The following is a 12,615-nucleotide window of genomic DNA, read 5'->3' on the forward strand; positions in this document are numbered from 1 at the left end:
TGTTGTTACTTAATAGGTCAAAAATACTTTTTTCCTAATAAATATATTAGTATTCTTTTTCTTTTAAACATACTCCACTCCTAATAAAAATATTACTATTAAAAAATTCAATTCTTGTTTCTTTTATTTTCATTTTAACTAATAGTAAATAAGTAGAAAATATTTTTTTCTTCTTACTCACTTTAACAATTAAAACAGAATAGCTCTAAATATTCAGAATTGAAGTAAGATAAGTATTTTCTAATTAAAAAAATCATCATTAGGAAAATAATATTTTTAAAAAGAAAAGAAATATTATAATATTCGAAAAGGGGCATTTGATAGAGTGCTCTTCATTTGTACTTCACTCCTATTATTTATGAGGAATCTGATAACCTACTTTTTCCCAACACCAATAAACATAACATATCTATACATCACTCACCTATATCATATACTATATTTTTTTGTTAAGTGCTTAAGGAATTTGTGGACCAAAATAACATCAAAAAAGTTAATAGTGTTTAGTTTCGAAGGGTTATATTAATGTGAATGATTCCAAGAAATTTATCTAAGCTTATATAATTATATATAGTAGAACTTACTGAGATCTAATGTGTAATTCTTCTTTTATAAGTTATAAATAGTGATGAGTGATGACATCATATGATATGGTTGTATGTAATAGAATTATTCACTATGAGTCTAGCTAGATTGATCTCGATCAAGAAAATGAAGAATTATCATTAATTTAGTTAAGCCAAATGCTTTACGAAAATATTTTGCCTAACTAAAACCTAAAATAGAAAAATCTACTCAAAGAAAGTGAATAATTAAGTTGATCAATCACTCACATAGCATGATGTTGAGTTGAAAATGCTTTTAAGGATTGAGTTTGGATATAAATTTTTACTAAGGTCAACTTCAAACGAGCATCCTCCTACAATAAGAACAATTATGTGGCCCACAGGCCACAACCTAGAGGGATGATTTTCCCAAGGCTAGAAAGAAAATTCTTCATTGAGGTAAGTTTTTTCATCTAACTTCATTGTTTATTAATCCGTTAACACTTTAGAATCATTAGAAGTTTAGAACGATTGTTAATGGTGGAATTGTGTCTTAGAACCCTAGTTTAATGAAATTGTAGGGGAAATCTTATCACCTATAGAATTGCTTCTAGTTTGTAAACTAATGCTCCCTAGCAAGAGATTATTGTTCTAAAAATGAATTGTGGTAGTTGGGAATCTTGAGTTCAATAAAGATGGGACCTTTTGTAGAAATCTCACTATGGAGAAATCAAGGATTGTATTGATAAAAATAATGTTTAGTTACAAGCTCCTTATATAGGAGAAGAGTCATATTCTAGCTATACTAGGAATTCTACTACCACACAAATATAGTATTTACACGAGTAGTATTATACTATAACTCAAATACCTTATCTTAGTCGAATCCTACACCATACAGTAGCTTAGTCGTACATAACTTAAGACTTAGTAGTCTAGTCCTAGTATGACTCCAACTCTAACTCGTCAGCCAACTTCAATGGACCTGTTCCTTTGACATGTTCCATCAGGCTTCAGGCTTCCACTAGGCTAGTAACTTAGACGACTAGTCTTGATTCCTCAAGGTTGTATGAGCTGTAATAGTAGTTGAAAAACCTCCCGTCCCGAGTGGGCTTAAGCCATGCCTTTACTAAAGAATTCTCGCCCCGTTCGATTTCTTATCGATTCCCAACTAGCTTTGAGAATAAATGACTCACTACGATTCTTTTTCCGGAGTCAACGATGCCGCTTTTTCTGTCACGAAAACTGCTTGATGTGCCCGGGTCAAGGAGATTCGATTTGCTGCTATCTCATGCTTTAAGTTCACAAAGATATTGTGTCCTTTAACATATTTAGCCGCTGCTCCATCTACAACATCATCCACCGAATACTGAAACCGGCGGACAAAGTTATCGAGTAATGGAGTACTTTTCCAGGTAGGTTTCCAATTCATACCCTTTTCCTTCAACACCTTTAGCATTGGGGGTAGAAACTCCATTGATTGAGATAATGTGAGTACCATAGATCTAATTAATGCTTGAATGACCCTTGGGTAATATTGTAGACCATGAATATTGATATAATTAGTGAATCTGAATTCTCAAAGCATTTATTTAAAAAGTTAATGATTAATTACTCATATTGTTGCTTGTTTATTAGATATTCAACGTTCAAAGGCATGAAGGTTGGGAAAAAATATTTGTGGAGTACCTTGTTTGTTTCAAATTTTTATATCGAGGCAGAATATGATTTATTTTTATGTATAAACTCTAATAATGACATGTAGATTCATTGTAGAATTGATGGAAACAACATGAATAGACGACCTACGGACATGATATTTCAAAATATAATATATATCTTAAATATTCAATTTAATATCATTTATAAATGCTTTATTAGTTTAATATAAATTTTTAATTTTAAATAATTTATTTTTATTTTTAAAATTCAATATAACCTTATGAATTATGATTACACTTGTGCAACCAAACAACACACTTGTAATTATACTGTAATTACATTGTGACAAACAAACCGATCAGCATAATTACTAGATTGTGTAATTACTAGGCTGATAATTACTGCTCTAATAATTACACCAAGTCTAATTATCTGATGGCTTTCCAAACAGACCCTTAATTGAATTATAAAGAGAAAAAAATATCTAAAAAAACAAACTTGACGTTGACAGTGGAATATTTATTCACTATAATAAATGTGGACCAAATTAAATTATTTGCCTACAATAAATATCATATATTTTCTTCATCTCAATTTGATTGTTCTATTTTTTTTAAAAAATCTTGTTTCAAAAGAATGTCTTTTTTTTTTATTTAGCAACTCTTTAATTTCACGTTTCCACATAACATGTTTAAGACCACAAGATTAAAAAATATTTTAATTTACATCTTTATGTATTTAACATAATTTTCATTTCATAGTACAAGGTTCAAATTTTTCTTTACTTTATTAAACTCGTGCCAAATTAAAATATGATAAATAAATTGAAATGAAGAGAAGAATAATAATAAGAAATTTAGTTACTTTTCACAAAAATTATTGATCTTATATCCAGAATTGAAATATTTTTCCTTATCGACTATCAGTTTTTTCCTCAAAGTAGTTACATATCAACAGATTGTTGCCAAGAGGAGTATTGAAAACACCTATTTGTTTCATCTCCGAACTATTGACAGTCTTAAAACACTCATTTACTTGACTAACTGAACTTAAATACACTCCCGATCTTGCAACATGAATGAAATACACCCCTAAATTTTCGGCACACTTCTCTCGGCTTTTAATAAGAGTTGCACGTCCTTAACAAGAGTTTGAAACCACTTGATATGTCATGTGGCAGATTGGGGAAGATCGAGGGCGTATCTAAGTCTAGTTAATCAAGTAGATAGATGTTTTAAGGCTGTTAATAATTAGGAACCAAATTAATAACTCACACCTAATTTAGATTATTTTCAACACTTCTCTGCTTCAACCTCTAATTCCCTCTTATAAGAGAAAATAAATAAATAAATATTTCCTCTTTTTAATTTAAAATTTGAAAGAAATAAGTTATTGACAATGACAAAGACCAACATTTGTGGAGGGGTAGAAATGTAATCTTCCACCAAAAAAGAAAATGATTGAAAATGTTGAAGTTATTATTTGTGATGTGTTTATATTCTCCTCCTCCATTGAAAAACCAGAGTTGTGCTCCTCTTCTCAGTGAGGGAGAACCAGAAAAAAGTGTAGAGAGAGAAACTTCTGCTTTCTCCTCTCTCTCTCTCTTTCTCTTTCCTTTCTCTATCTATATGTATAGATAACTCTGTATTTGGTGAAGGATAAAAAGTACACAGTGAGACAGAAACAAAGTAAGGAGATTGAGCAAAAACAAAACCATAAAGATTCAGTTTTTTTTCTGTTTTTGAGAGATTTAAGAGAACCCCATTAAAATTTAATCTATTTCTCTATCTGGGTGTGTGTTAAAATGGCTGAAGGGAAAGGAAACAAGAAGAGATTGTCTATAAATCTTTCCCTTTTTGCCCTCGCTGATAACAGCAGCAGCAATAAATCTCCTAAGAAGTTTGAGGACCCAAATGGTGCTGTTGTTGGACTTGGAATTGTGGCAGCTATGAATAAGAATAGTAATTGTAGTAGTAATAGTAGAGCAGCAATTATTGCTATATCTCCAAGATCAACTACTTCAAACCCAATCCCAATTTTTACTAGTTTTAAGAAGAAGCCTAGTATTGAAGAAATGGAGATGTGTGAGGAATATACTTGTGTTATTTCTCATGTGGGTACAAATTTGGTTAAGAAAAGAGAGTATTTTGATGGTCAATTTATAGGAAACAGCAACTCTAATGTCTACCAGAAAACTGTTAATCATACAACAAGTTTTACTACGGCTGATTTCCTCAATTCTTGCTTTCTTTGCAAGAAACAGCTTAAGGGGTTGGATATTTTCATGTACAGGTTAGAATTTCAACTTTTTTTTGTTATTGTTATGATTATATGTTATTGATTTATTTGCTGATACTTTTTGGGATCTGATATTTAGCTGCAGATTATGTTTCATATCTAAGTATGTTGCAGCTTTAATTTTGAATAGATATTCTTTTGTTTTGAGCAAAATGGTTGAATGAACTTAGTCATACACACACATGGGATGGATTTTAAGGAGAAAAGTGTTTCTTCAATTGTGGACCCTGCAGAACCTTTATATTTGATAAATGATTGCTCTATGAATATCTTATCTTGTTTACTTTTTTCTGTTGTTATCATTGATCTATGCAAGTTGGAACATGTCGAAGAACTTGAATCTTTTGCTTTCGATCTACTTTAAACTCTTGTGAATCTGATCTGAAATTTGTGGTTGTCCAAGTTTGATTTCAGCAAGGCTTTATGGAATTGTACAGTTTGAAAAGAAGATGCTTCGGTATTAATGAGTTGATTAGTTAGCTTGGAGTGATGTGCTTAATAGTTTCCAAATAGGGATCTTAGGAATAAAAGGATTATTAAACATTTGAGGACTAAGCTTGGGAAGTCGAAAGTTTTGATGAACAAAATCTGAAAGCGTTTAGATTGTGCGAGGCGTCTCGTCTTAACTTTAAAATGTTACGAGACATATTTGTTAGATCCCTTTGGTGAGACCCGAAAGTTATTAGCCCGCATTCTTGGAACTTTTGTCATGTCATTTCCTGACCTGCTTTGTGTTAGTCTGTATTTTGGTTACTTATGGGCGCGGAGTAGCCCATAAGATAATATACCTAGAGGCTACATGTGTACTTGTTGCAACTGTTTCTTTCTTGATCAATGGTAAATCTTGCTCTGCTTAGGCATCGGTTGTGAATTCTGTAGTATTGATCACAAAAGTCAATAGTAAATTGGATCCTTATCTACTTCCCGTCTTGCTTTGTGGCTTCTATTTGTATTGTTTATCTTTATTAATTAGCAGTAGTCTTGTTCCGTTGACATCTCCTTCCAACTTGCATAACTTAATGCTTTATATCATCTTTCCATAATATTATATCAAGAAGAATCTTTCTCATACGTTTTGGATTAGAGCATATTTGCTTGAATTACACACTCAAGTCATGTTTCTCTAACTGTCAGTTGCTTACAATCCACTCTATCGATGTTTCTATCACTAGTGACATTATTTTAATAGCTGAAATAAGCCAATTGCACCAGGGCCTTATATTGTATTCAGAAGTCTCCTTTAGGTTGCTTCCTTTAAGGAACTGCAGATTTAATTCTAAGTTTGAGATATCGGAATTTCGTTTTCATAATTTTAAGCAACTTATCTTGAATTGTGACCACAAGATGGTTTTTGCGGCAACATATTGATTATGTTCACGTAATGTAAGCTGTGTATTTTAGTTACCTGTTGCTTTCTTTGGCCTTGCTGGAAAATCTTTTAGTTAACTTTCTTTGTCAACACAAAATTTTCATTTTTATAATGTGTGAAGCGTTTAGGTAGGAAAATTTCACATGTTTTTTGTTTGTTCACTAAATACAGGCAGTTTCCTCCTGGTAATATGTGATAGGAATCTCTAATACATCTTGTTTCTATATGCATGTGGTCTGTATTACTTTATTCAGGGAATATCTTATGAACAAAGATCCAATTTTTTCCGTCTTTTCGAGCTTAAAATAACAACTTCTTCCCTTTACTATTTGCTGCAGAGGGGAGAAGGCGTTTTGTAGTGCAGAGTGTCGTTGCACACAGATATCAATCGATGAACACAAAGAGAAATGTGGTTCTGAAGCCATGAAATCACTTAGCAACTACTCTGTTTCTCCTTGCTCGGGTCCAATGCAGTTTTTCACTGGTGTAGCTGTGGCATAACTCAAAATCTCGTATGGTGTACGTACCCCCAACGTTGCATAATATATAAATAAATAAAAAGATATATCGGTTTTGAAACGTAGCTGAATAAGAATTGGTACCCGTCGGGTTAAGAGTGATGTTAGATATTTATGTCATGGACACATCCTGAGCAGGCAATCTTTGCAACTCAAAAGAGTATGAAAAGAACATTTCTGGGAAAGAAAGCATGTTATGAAGTTTGTTATAAGCTAGTAATGAAGGATTTTACATTTTTTAATCATAAGTTGGAAATCAATAACATTTTGAGTCATGATTTCTCATATATATTTTTTTGATTTTCCAGCTAGTGTTCAGTATTCGTATTATAGCTCGACTAATCCAGACTCATGCCACATAGGGCTTCATTTGGGGGAGAGAAGCGTTCTCTACCGAGTATTTTTCCACATTCTTCACTGACATTATACTGTTCTTTTCACATGACTGACTTATAACAAATAGATAAATGCTTATTTGGTAACCTAATAATGCAGTAAAACATGATTTTATAATCCTAGCTAAATGTTTATTGTTATCCTAATTAGGCAACCTAATAATGAAATAAATAACTTGCTCTAATCAACTAAGATATTTTTGATGAGTAAACATGTTTTTATACATTATAATTTAGTGTAAGTACGTCTCAATCAATAAAATTATATATATAAAAAAAAGTATTAATAGATAGTTGGACGTTTAGATGAATGTTAGTATAAATAATTTTATATAGGAAGTTAAAAAGTTCTTTAAGAAAATGTGAACCTCTTTCTTTAATTTTCTTTGGTTTATCATAATTTAAGTAAGATTTGTATACAGTAAAATATTTATTTTAAAGTTTTAATTATTAAGACTTTTAATATAGTTCAAATAAAAAAAAATTGGTCAATTCTAATTTCTAAAGTACTAAATAATAATAAGAGTTGTTATCTAATACAAATAAGTAAAAATTTAATAGTTATAACTTAAATTAATTTTTAAAATCGAAATATTAGAATAATACTCCCTCCGTCCCATTTTATGTGAGGTACTTTGACTTGACACGAAGTTTAAGAAAGAAAGGAAGACTTTTAAAAACTTGTGGTCCAAAATGAATGATAAAAAATTTGTGTGGCTGTAAATCATTTCATTAAGGGTAAAATAGACATTTTATAGTCAAATTGTTACTTAATATAGAAATATGTCATTCTTTTTTGGACTGACTAAAAAAAAAGTAAATCACATAAATTGGGACAGAGGGAGTAATAAAATAATAATTTTTTGAAAAAATAATAATAAATGGAGTAATGATTTTGTTTATCATAAATCATGTATATGTTTCTAAAGTAATATAGATATATTCTTTAGTAGTTGTCGTGTACTATAGCTTGCCTTTTATTGTAGAAAAGGACTTGTCATGTAATGTAGCTTGGCTTTTGTTGACTATTTTGGTAAATAGTCGAATTGGGTCATCTTTTGTTGACTCTTCTTCCACCCCCATTAAACAAATCTTAATATACTATATGTATTAATCCCCTCAGTCAAATGTATTATATATCAATTAGTGAATTTAATTGTGCTTCGCGCGATTAGAAATAATTCGCTAAATTAGTCAAATAATTAATTTTTAGAATAATTGAGTGTTAAAAATATTCTAAAAATTCTTTGCAATGTTTAATTCAAATATATCAAATTTCATTCTTAATTTAGTTTATTATTAGTACTTATGTTTTATATATTTTGCGATTTTTAAATCACTTAAGAATCGTAGGTCTTCTGGAAAAAAAGCTACATCGCTAAAATTGTTCACCTTATTTTAGAGAAAATGGCCAAATGACCCCCTAACCTATTAGCCAATTCTCAACTACACACTAATACTTTACGGGGGTCCTATTACCCCCCTGAACCTTTTATTTTTGATTTTTTTAATCCTTAAACGCTGATCTTTTGTCATTAACCAAATATATACACATGTTTGTATACACGCGCGGGGCCCATTTCTATCACTTTTATTTTTCTTCATATTTTAGATCCAGTGAGCCGTGGTCCTTTACTTTTCTCTTTTAAGTTAGAATGAAATTTCTAATTTCAAACTAACCAATAATATGTATGATTCAATTGTGTATCAATCTTTCTTATACAACTCCAATGACAAGTCATTTTTGTACATCCAAAAATGATTTTTCTTAGTACTTCACTTTTTACCATTTCAAGAATTAATTTTTCAAACATTCATTTTTGCTTAGCTTTATAGTGACCCAAGTGAGTAAGAATTGACAATTTTTTAAATCTTGAGGGGCAGATCTAGTCAGGGAATGTATGAGTTGAAGAGGGAAATAACTTATATTATGGACATCGACAAGGAGAAGAAATTTCAAACCTTATCGATGAATCTCGGTACCAAAAAAATTTATAATTTTGATAGGCGAGAAAAATTTCGAACACTAAATTTGAAATTGGAGAGCATTAGAGAGGATTACGAACCCCACAACATCAGGCTTTCAAATGGAAGATATCATTGTAAGCTTTGAAATGGAAGATGATAAAACTCAAGCTTTGAAAATTGCAGAAAAGAGGAAGAAGAAAGAAGATTTTTTCAAGAAAATGGCAAAAAAATGCAAGCTACAGCTGGCAGCCTTAATTTTAGCTTGATTTCATCTTACACGTGAATTTAAAATGCAGATTATATGCTTTAGATAAGTATCTACGCGCCTAAGGAAAGTGTATTCACTTTCTTGGACATGTCAGCGTTTAAGGGCTACAAAATATCAAAAATTAAAGATCTAGGGGGTAATAGGACCCCCGTAAAGTATTGGTGTGTAGTTGAAAATTGACTAATAGGTTAGGGGGTTATTTGACCATTTTCTCCCTTATTTTAATTTTAAAAGGTAAGTTTGATTTAATAAGTTGAACTCTTCATCTATATGTGTATCTATACACAAGTTTTCCTTTCATTTATTCTGAAATATATATAAGCTTATATGCTTAAAAATGTAAATATATTTAATATATATTTTTTACGAAAACATTTTTTTTAACAACTATTTTTTGTTCTTTTAAAACGCAAGAGTTAATTTTTTATGATATCAACCTATGAAGGTAAAATTATACATTATGTTTACTTCAATTAAATTAGTGTTAAAGATGTCCATTTCCTGTGTAATCACCCCTCTAATACTTCTTTGGTCTGCCTCTACTTTTTCTGAAACCATCCATAGTTAACCTCTCACATCTCTGCACAAAACTTTTTTTCTTGATAAATACATAAACATATTTTATTCTTAATAAAATATTGCTCTTAAAGAATCTTATCCTTTAAAATTTATGGTTAAGACATAAAATGTCTAAAAAAATATGTTTTGTACATAAGGCTTCACAAAGAATAAAACTTACAAAAGAAATCGTATTAAATTATACAAAGAAGTAAAATCGCCAGTCATTTCAAAATTGAAGAACATCATAAGCACATTACATCACAATTGTTTATTTTCTCTTGTGCATGCTTGACTCCAATGCATTGTAACTTATAAGTGAACTCTAGTATGTATCGAGCTCATATTAAATTTACATTCATTCAAGAATTCAAATTAGAAATATGAATAGTAGTAATATATCGAAAGAATTTTTTTATCATACTCTCAATAAGTATAGTATTTGAACAGTGATATATACAAATTAACTTGTTGAATCATTAGCTTCGAAAGTTAAGAAGTCACATACTATTTGCAAGATTATTGATACCAATACATGTCAATAGTTTCATTAAAAGTGTAGGTATTGAGGGTGTTGTCCGTTTTACTTCCATTGTAAGGTCATAGACACGTTCCTTTGTATAATTGTGGATAATGATTATCTGTAACAATAAAAATCATTTTTTTTGAATTATTTTATAAAAAAATAATTTATCTGATTAATTATTGATAAAAATGAGATCAAAAGTAAAAATAAAATAATAAAAATAAATAAATAAATTCTATTTTTGAAAAAAGAGAGGTGTTACATCACTCTTATTTTGTCTAGCTAAAATATATGTACTGTAAGAATTACGTAAAAAGAATTGATGAGACATATTAATAAATAGAGGATACAAAACGATAAAGATTTTTTTTTGTAACTCATGAGATATATAATTAGATGTAATAAATATAATAGATTCTTTTAATTATTGGTTATATTAATTAATGAAAAAAAAAGATAAATGACTTTCTAGATCATAAAAAGTGACCACACCACTTTATCTATATCTAACTTTACTATAGATATAAATGTGACAAGAATAGTAAGACATTGATGCAATCAAATCTGACAATTTAAACCTTTCTAAACAAATCACAATTTCAGGAACTTAATTAAGAAAAAGAAACAAATTAACTGATTATATATGTTTCATTCTTGGCAGTTGACATTTTGAAATTTCTCTCTTTTACCTTTTTTTTTTGTTTATATGAGTTTCTTGTTCTATTTTTGTTCCTATTATTTTTCATTTGGATAATTTTATTGTATTTATGTAATTCTATCTCTTCTTTTAGTTACATTTCAAAATGATTTTCAGTTCCACATTTTTCCACATCCCTTTTCAATTATTTATTTTTGCCTATTTAATATTTTCAGTATTTTTCCTTTAAGATAATTAAGTTAGTTCATTTTTTGCTTCAACTAATTTTAAAGGAAAATTCAAAAATTAAAATTTTCTGTTAGTTAACTTTTCTTTGTATTTTTATGATATAGAATTATATTGATAATTATAATTGATCATCTTCCTTTTCTATATCTATTATTTATTTTAGATTATGAAGATCACATGTCAATAAATTAAAATACATCAAAAATATATTCTAATGTTTCTCAAGAGTTTTTTTTGTTGATGAAAACTTTAGTTAGTGATCGATCTTACTTTTATAATTTTGTATGACTTTTTTCAAATCTATCTTTCATTGTTTGTACACTTTTTTTTTGTTTGCATCTTTCTCGCGAATACAAATATTAAATCAAATTTAGAAAGCTCAAAACATTAAACAATATTATCTCCTTGATCATCAAATAAAAATAGTTCTAAAATATTTGTTGAGATTTGAGTTGGATCAATTACAATTTTAAATAATTACTCTTTCATACCTTATATTTTTTCCTTTTAATATTTTATGAAAGTTGCAATTCTTCTATTTAATAATGAATCAACCTTTTTTTTCACCTTTCACTAATCTTAGCTTATAAAATATTTATAAATCACTTTTTATCTTGACTAATTTTTTACTACAATTATAATATACGACGTATTTTATTTATATAAAATGAATAGATTGAGAAATACATAACCTTAATTACATAAATACTATAAAGTATTCAAATAAATTAAACTCAAAGTATTATATGTATAAATAATATTCCTTTAACTTTAGTTATATGTTAGTTAATATTTCTAAATTATTCTAAAAGGTAAGCATAAACAAAAAATCTGGAATTCTTGAATTCTCAAATTAATTTTATTATTCTCAACTTAACATAACAACACAAAAATTAAATTCATCTGTGAAGGAAAAAAAACATATACAATGTTGAATCAATAAAAAAAATCTTGAAGGTCTATGAACTAAACGATTCAAGCCTTCAAGGTTAAAAACAATTTACCTGAAATTTAAAAAAAAAAAATCAAGCCTTCAAGGTTAAACACACTTTACCTAAAAAAAAATTTAAAAATATTTAGTATAAGAATAAATTAAAATTAATTAATAAATAAAAGAATCTTTGTAGAAGTACCAAGGAAGATGATCCTTTCCTCTAATATTTAATTTGTCGACATAACCAACATCCAATATACCACTGAAGATTAATGGACAAATTAGTAATTGAGGGGATCCTTTACTGATTTGTTCATCAAACTTAAACTTAAATCCCTAAATATTATCATATGCATCTTCCATTATAAACAATAAAACTTATTCACAAAAAATATGCATGGAATAATAAGTGTAGTAAAATCAATAATAATGAGGGGAAAAAAACAACACAAATGAAAAAAATAATAATAAGAAAGAACACTATAAATAAGAAACATCAAACAAACTAAAATGAGAAGAGTAACATAAATTATATATAGTACTCATCAAAATTGAATTTGAATTTGGAATCCCAAAATTGCCATATGCTCATCTTATCTTCTACACTGTAAATAATAGAAGTTAGTGACAAATAATCTATATATAATAAAATTAGCCGTAAACAAAGTGATGTACTTTAGTATAAATA

General features: G+C 28.7%; 1 protein-coding gene across 1 annotated transcript; it reads left to right on the forward strand.

The window, feature by feature from the left end:
• The first annotated feature begins 3,710 nt into the window (after window positions 1-3,710).
• LOC102592989 (uncharacterized) lies at window positions 3,711-6,679 on the forward strand. The gene is made up of 2 exons (XM_006344512.2): window positions 3,711-4,499; window positions 6,213-6,679. The coding sequence occupies exons 1-2, from the start codon at window positions 4,012-4,014 to the stop codon at window positions 6,373-6,375; spliced, it is 651 nt and encodes a 216-aa protein (XP_006344574.1). The 5' UTR covers window positions 3,711-4,011; the 3' UTR covers window positions 6,376-6,679.
• Window positions 6,680-12,615: the final 5,936 nt, after the last annotated feature.

Source organism: Solanum tuberosum, unplaced genomic scaffold (assembly GCF_000226075.1).
Source record: "Solanum tuberosum cultivar DM 1-3 516 R44 unplaced genomic scaffold, SolTub_3.0 scf00058, whole genome shotgun sequence".
In the NCBI taxonomy this organism is placed as follows: domain Eukaryota; kingdom Viridiplantae; phylum Streptophyta; class Magnoliopsida; order Solanales; family Solanaceae; genus Solanum; species Solanum tuberosum.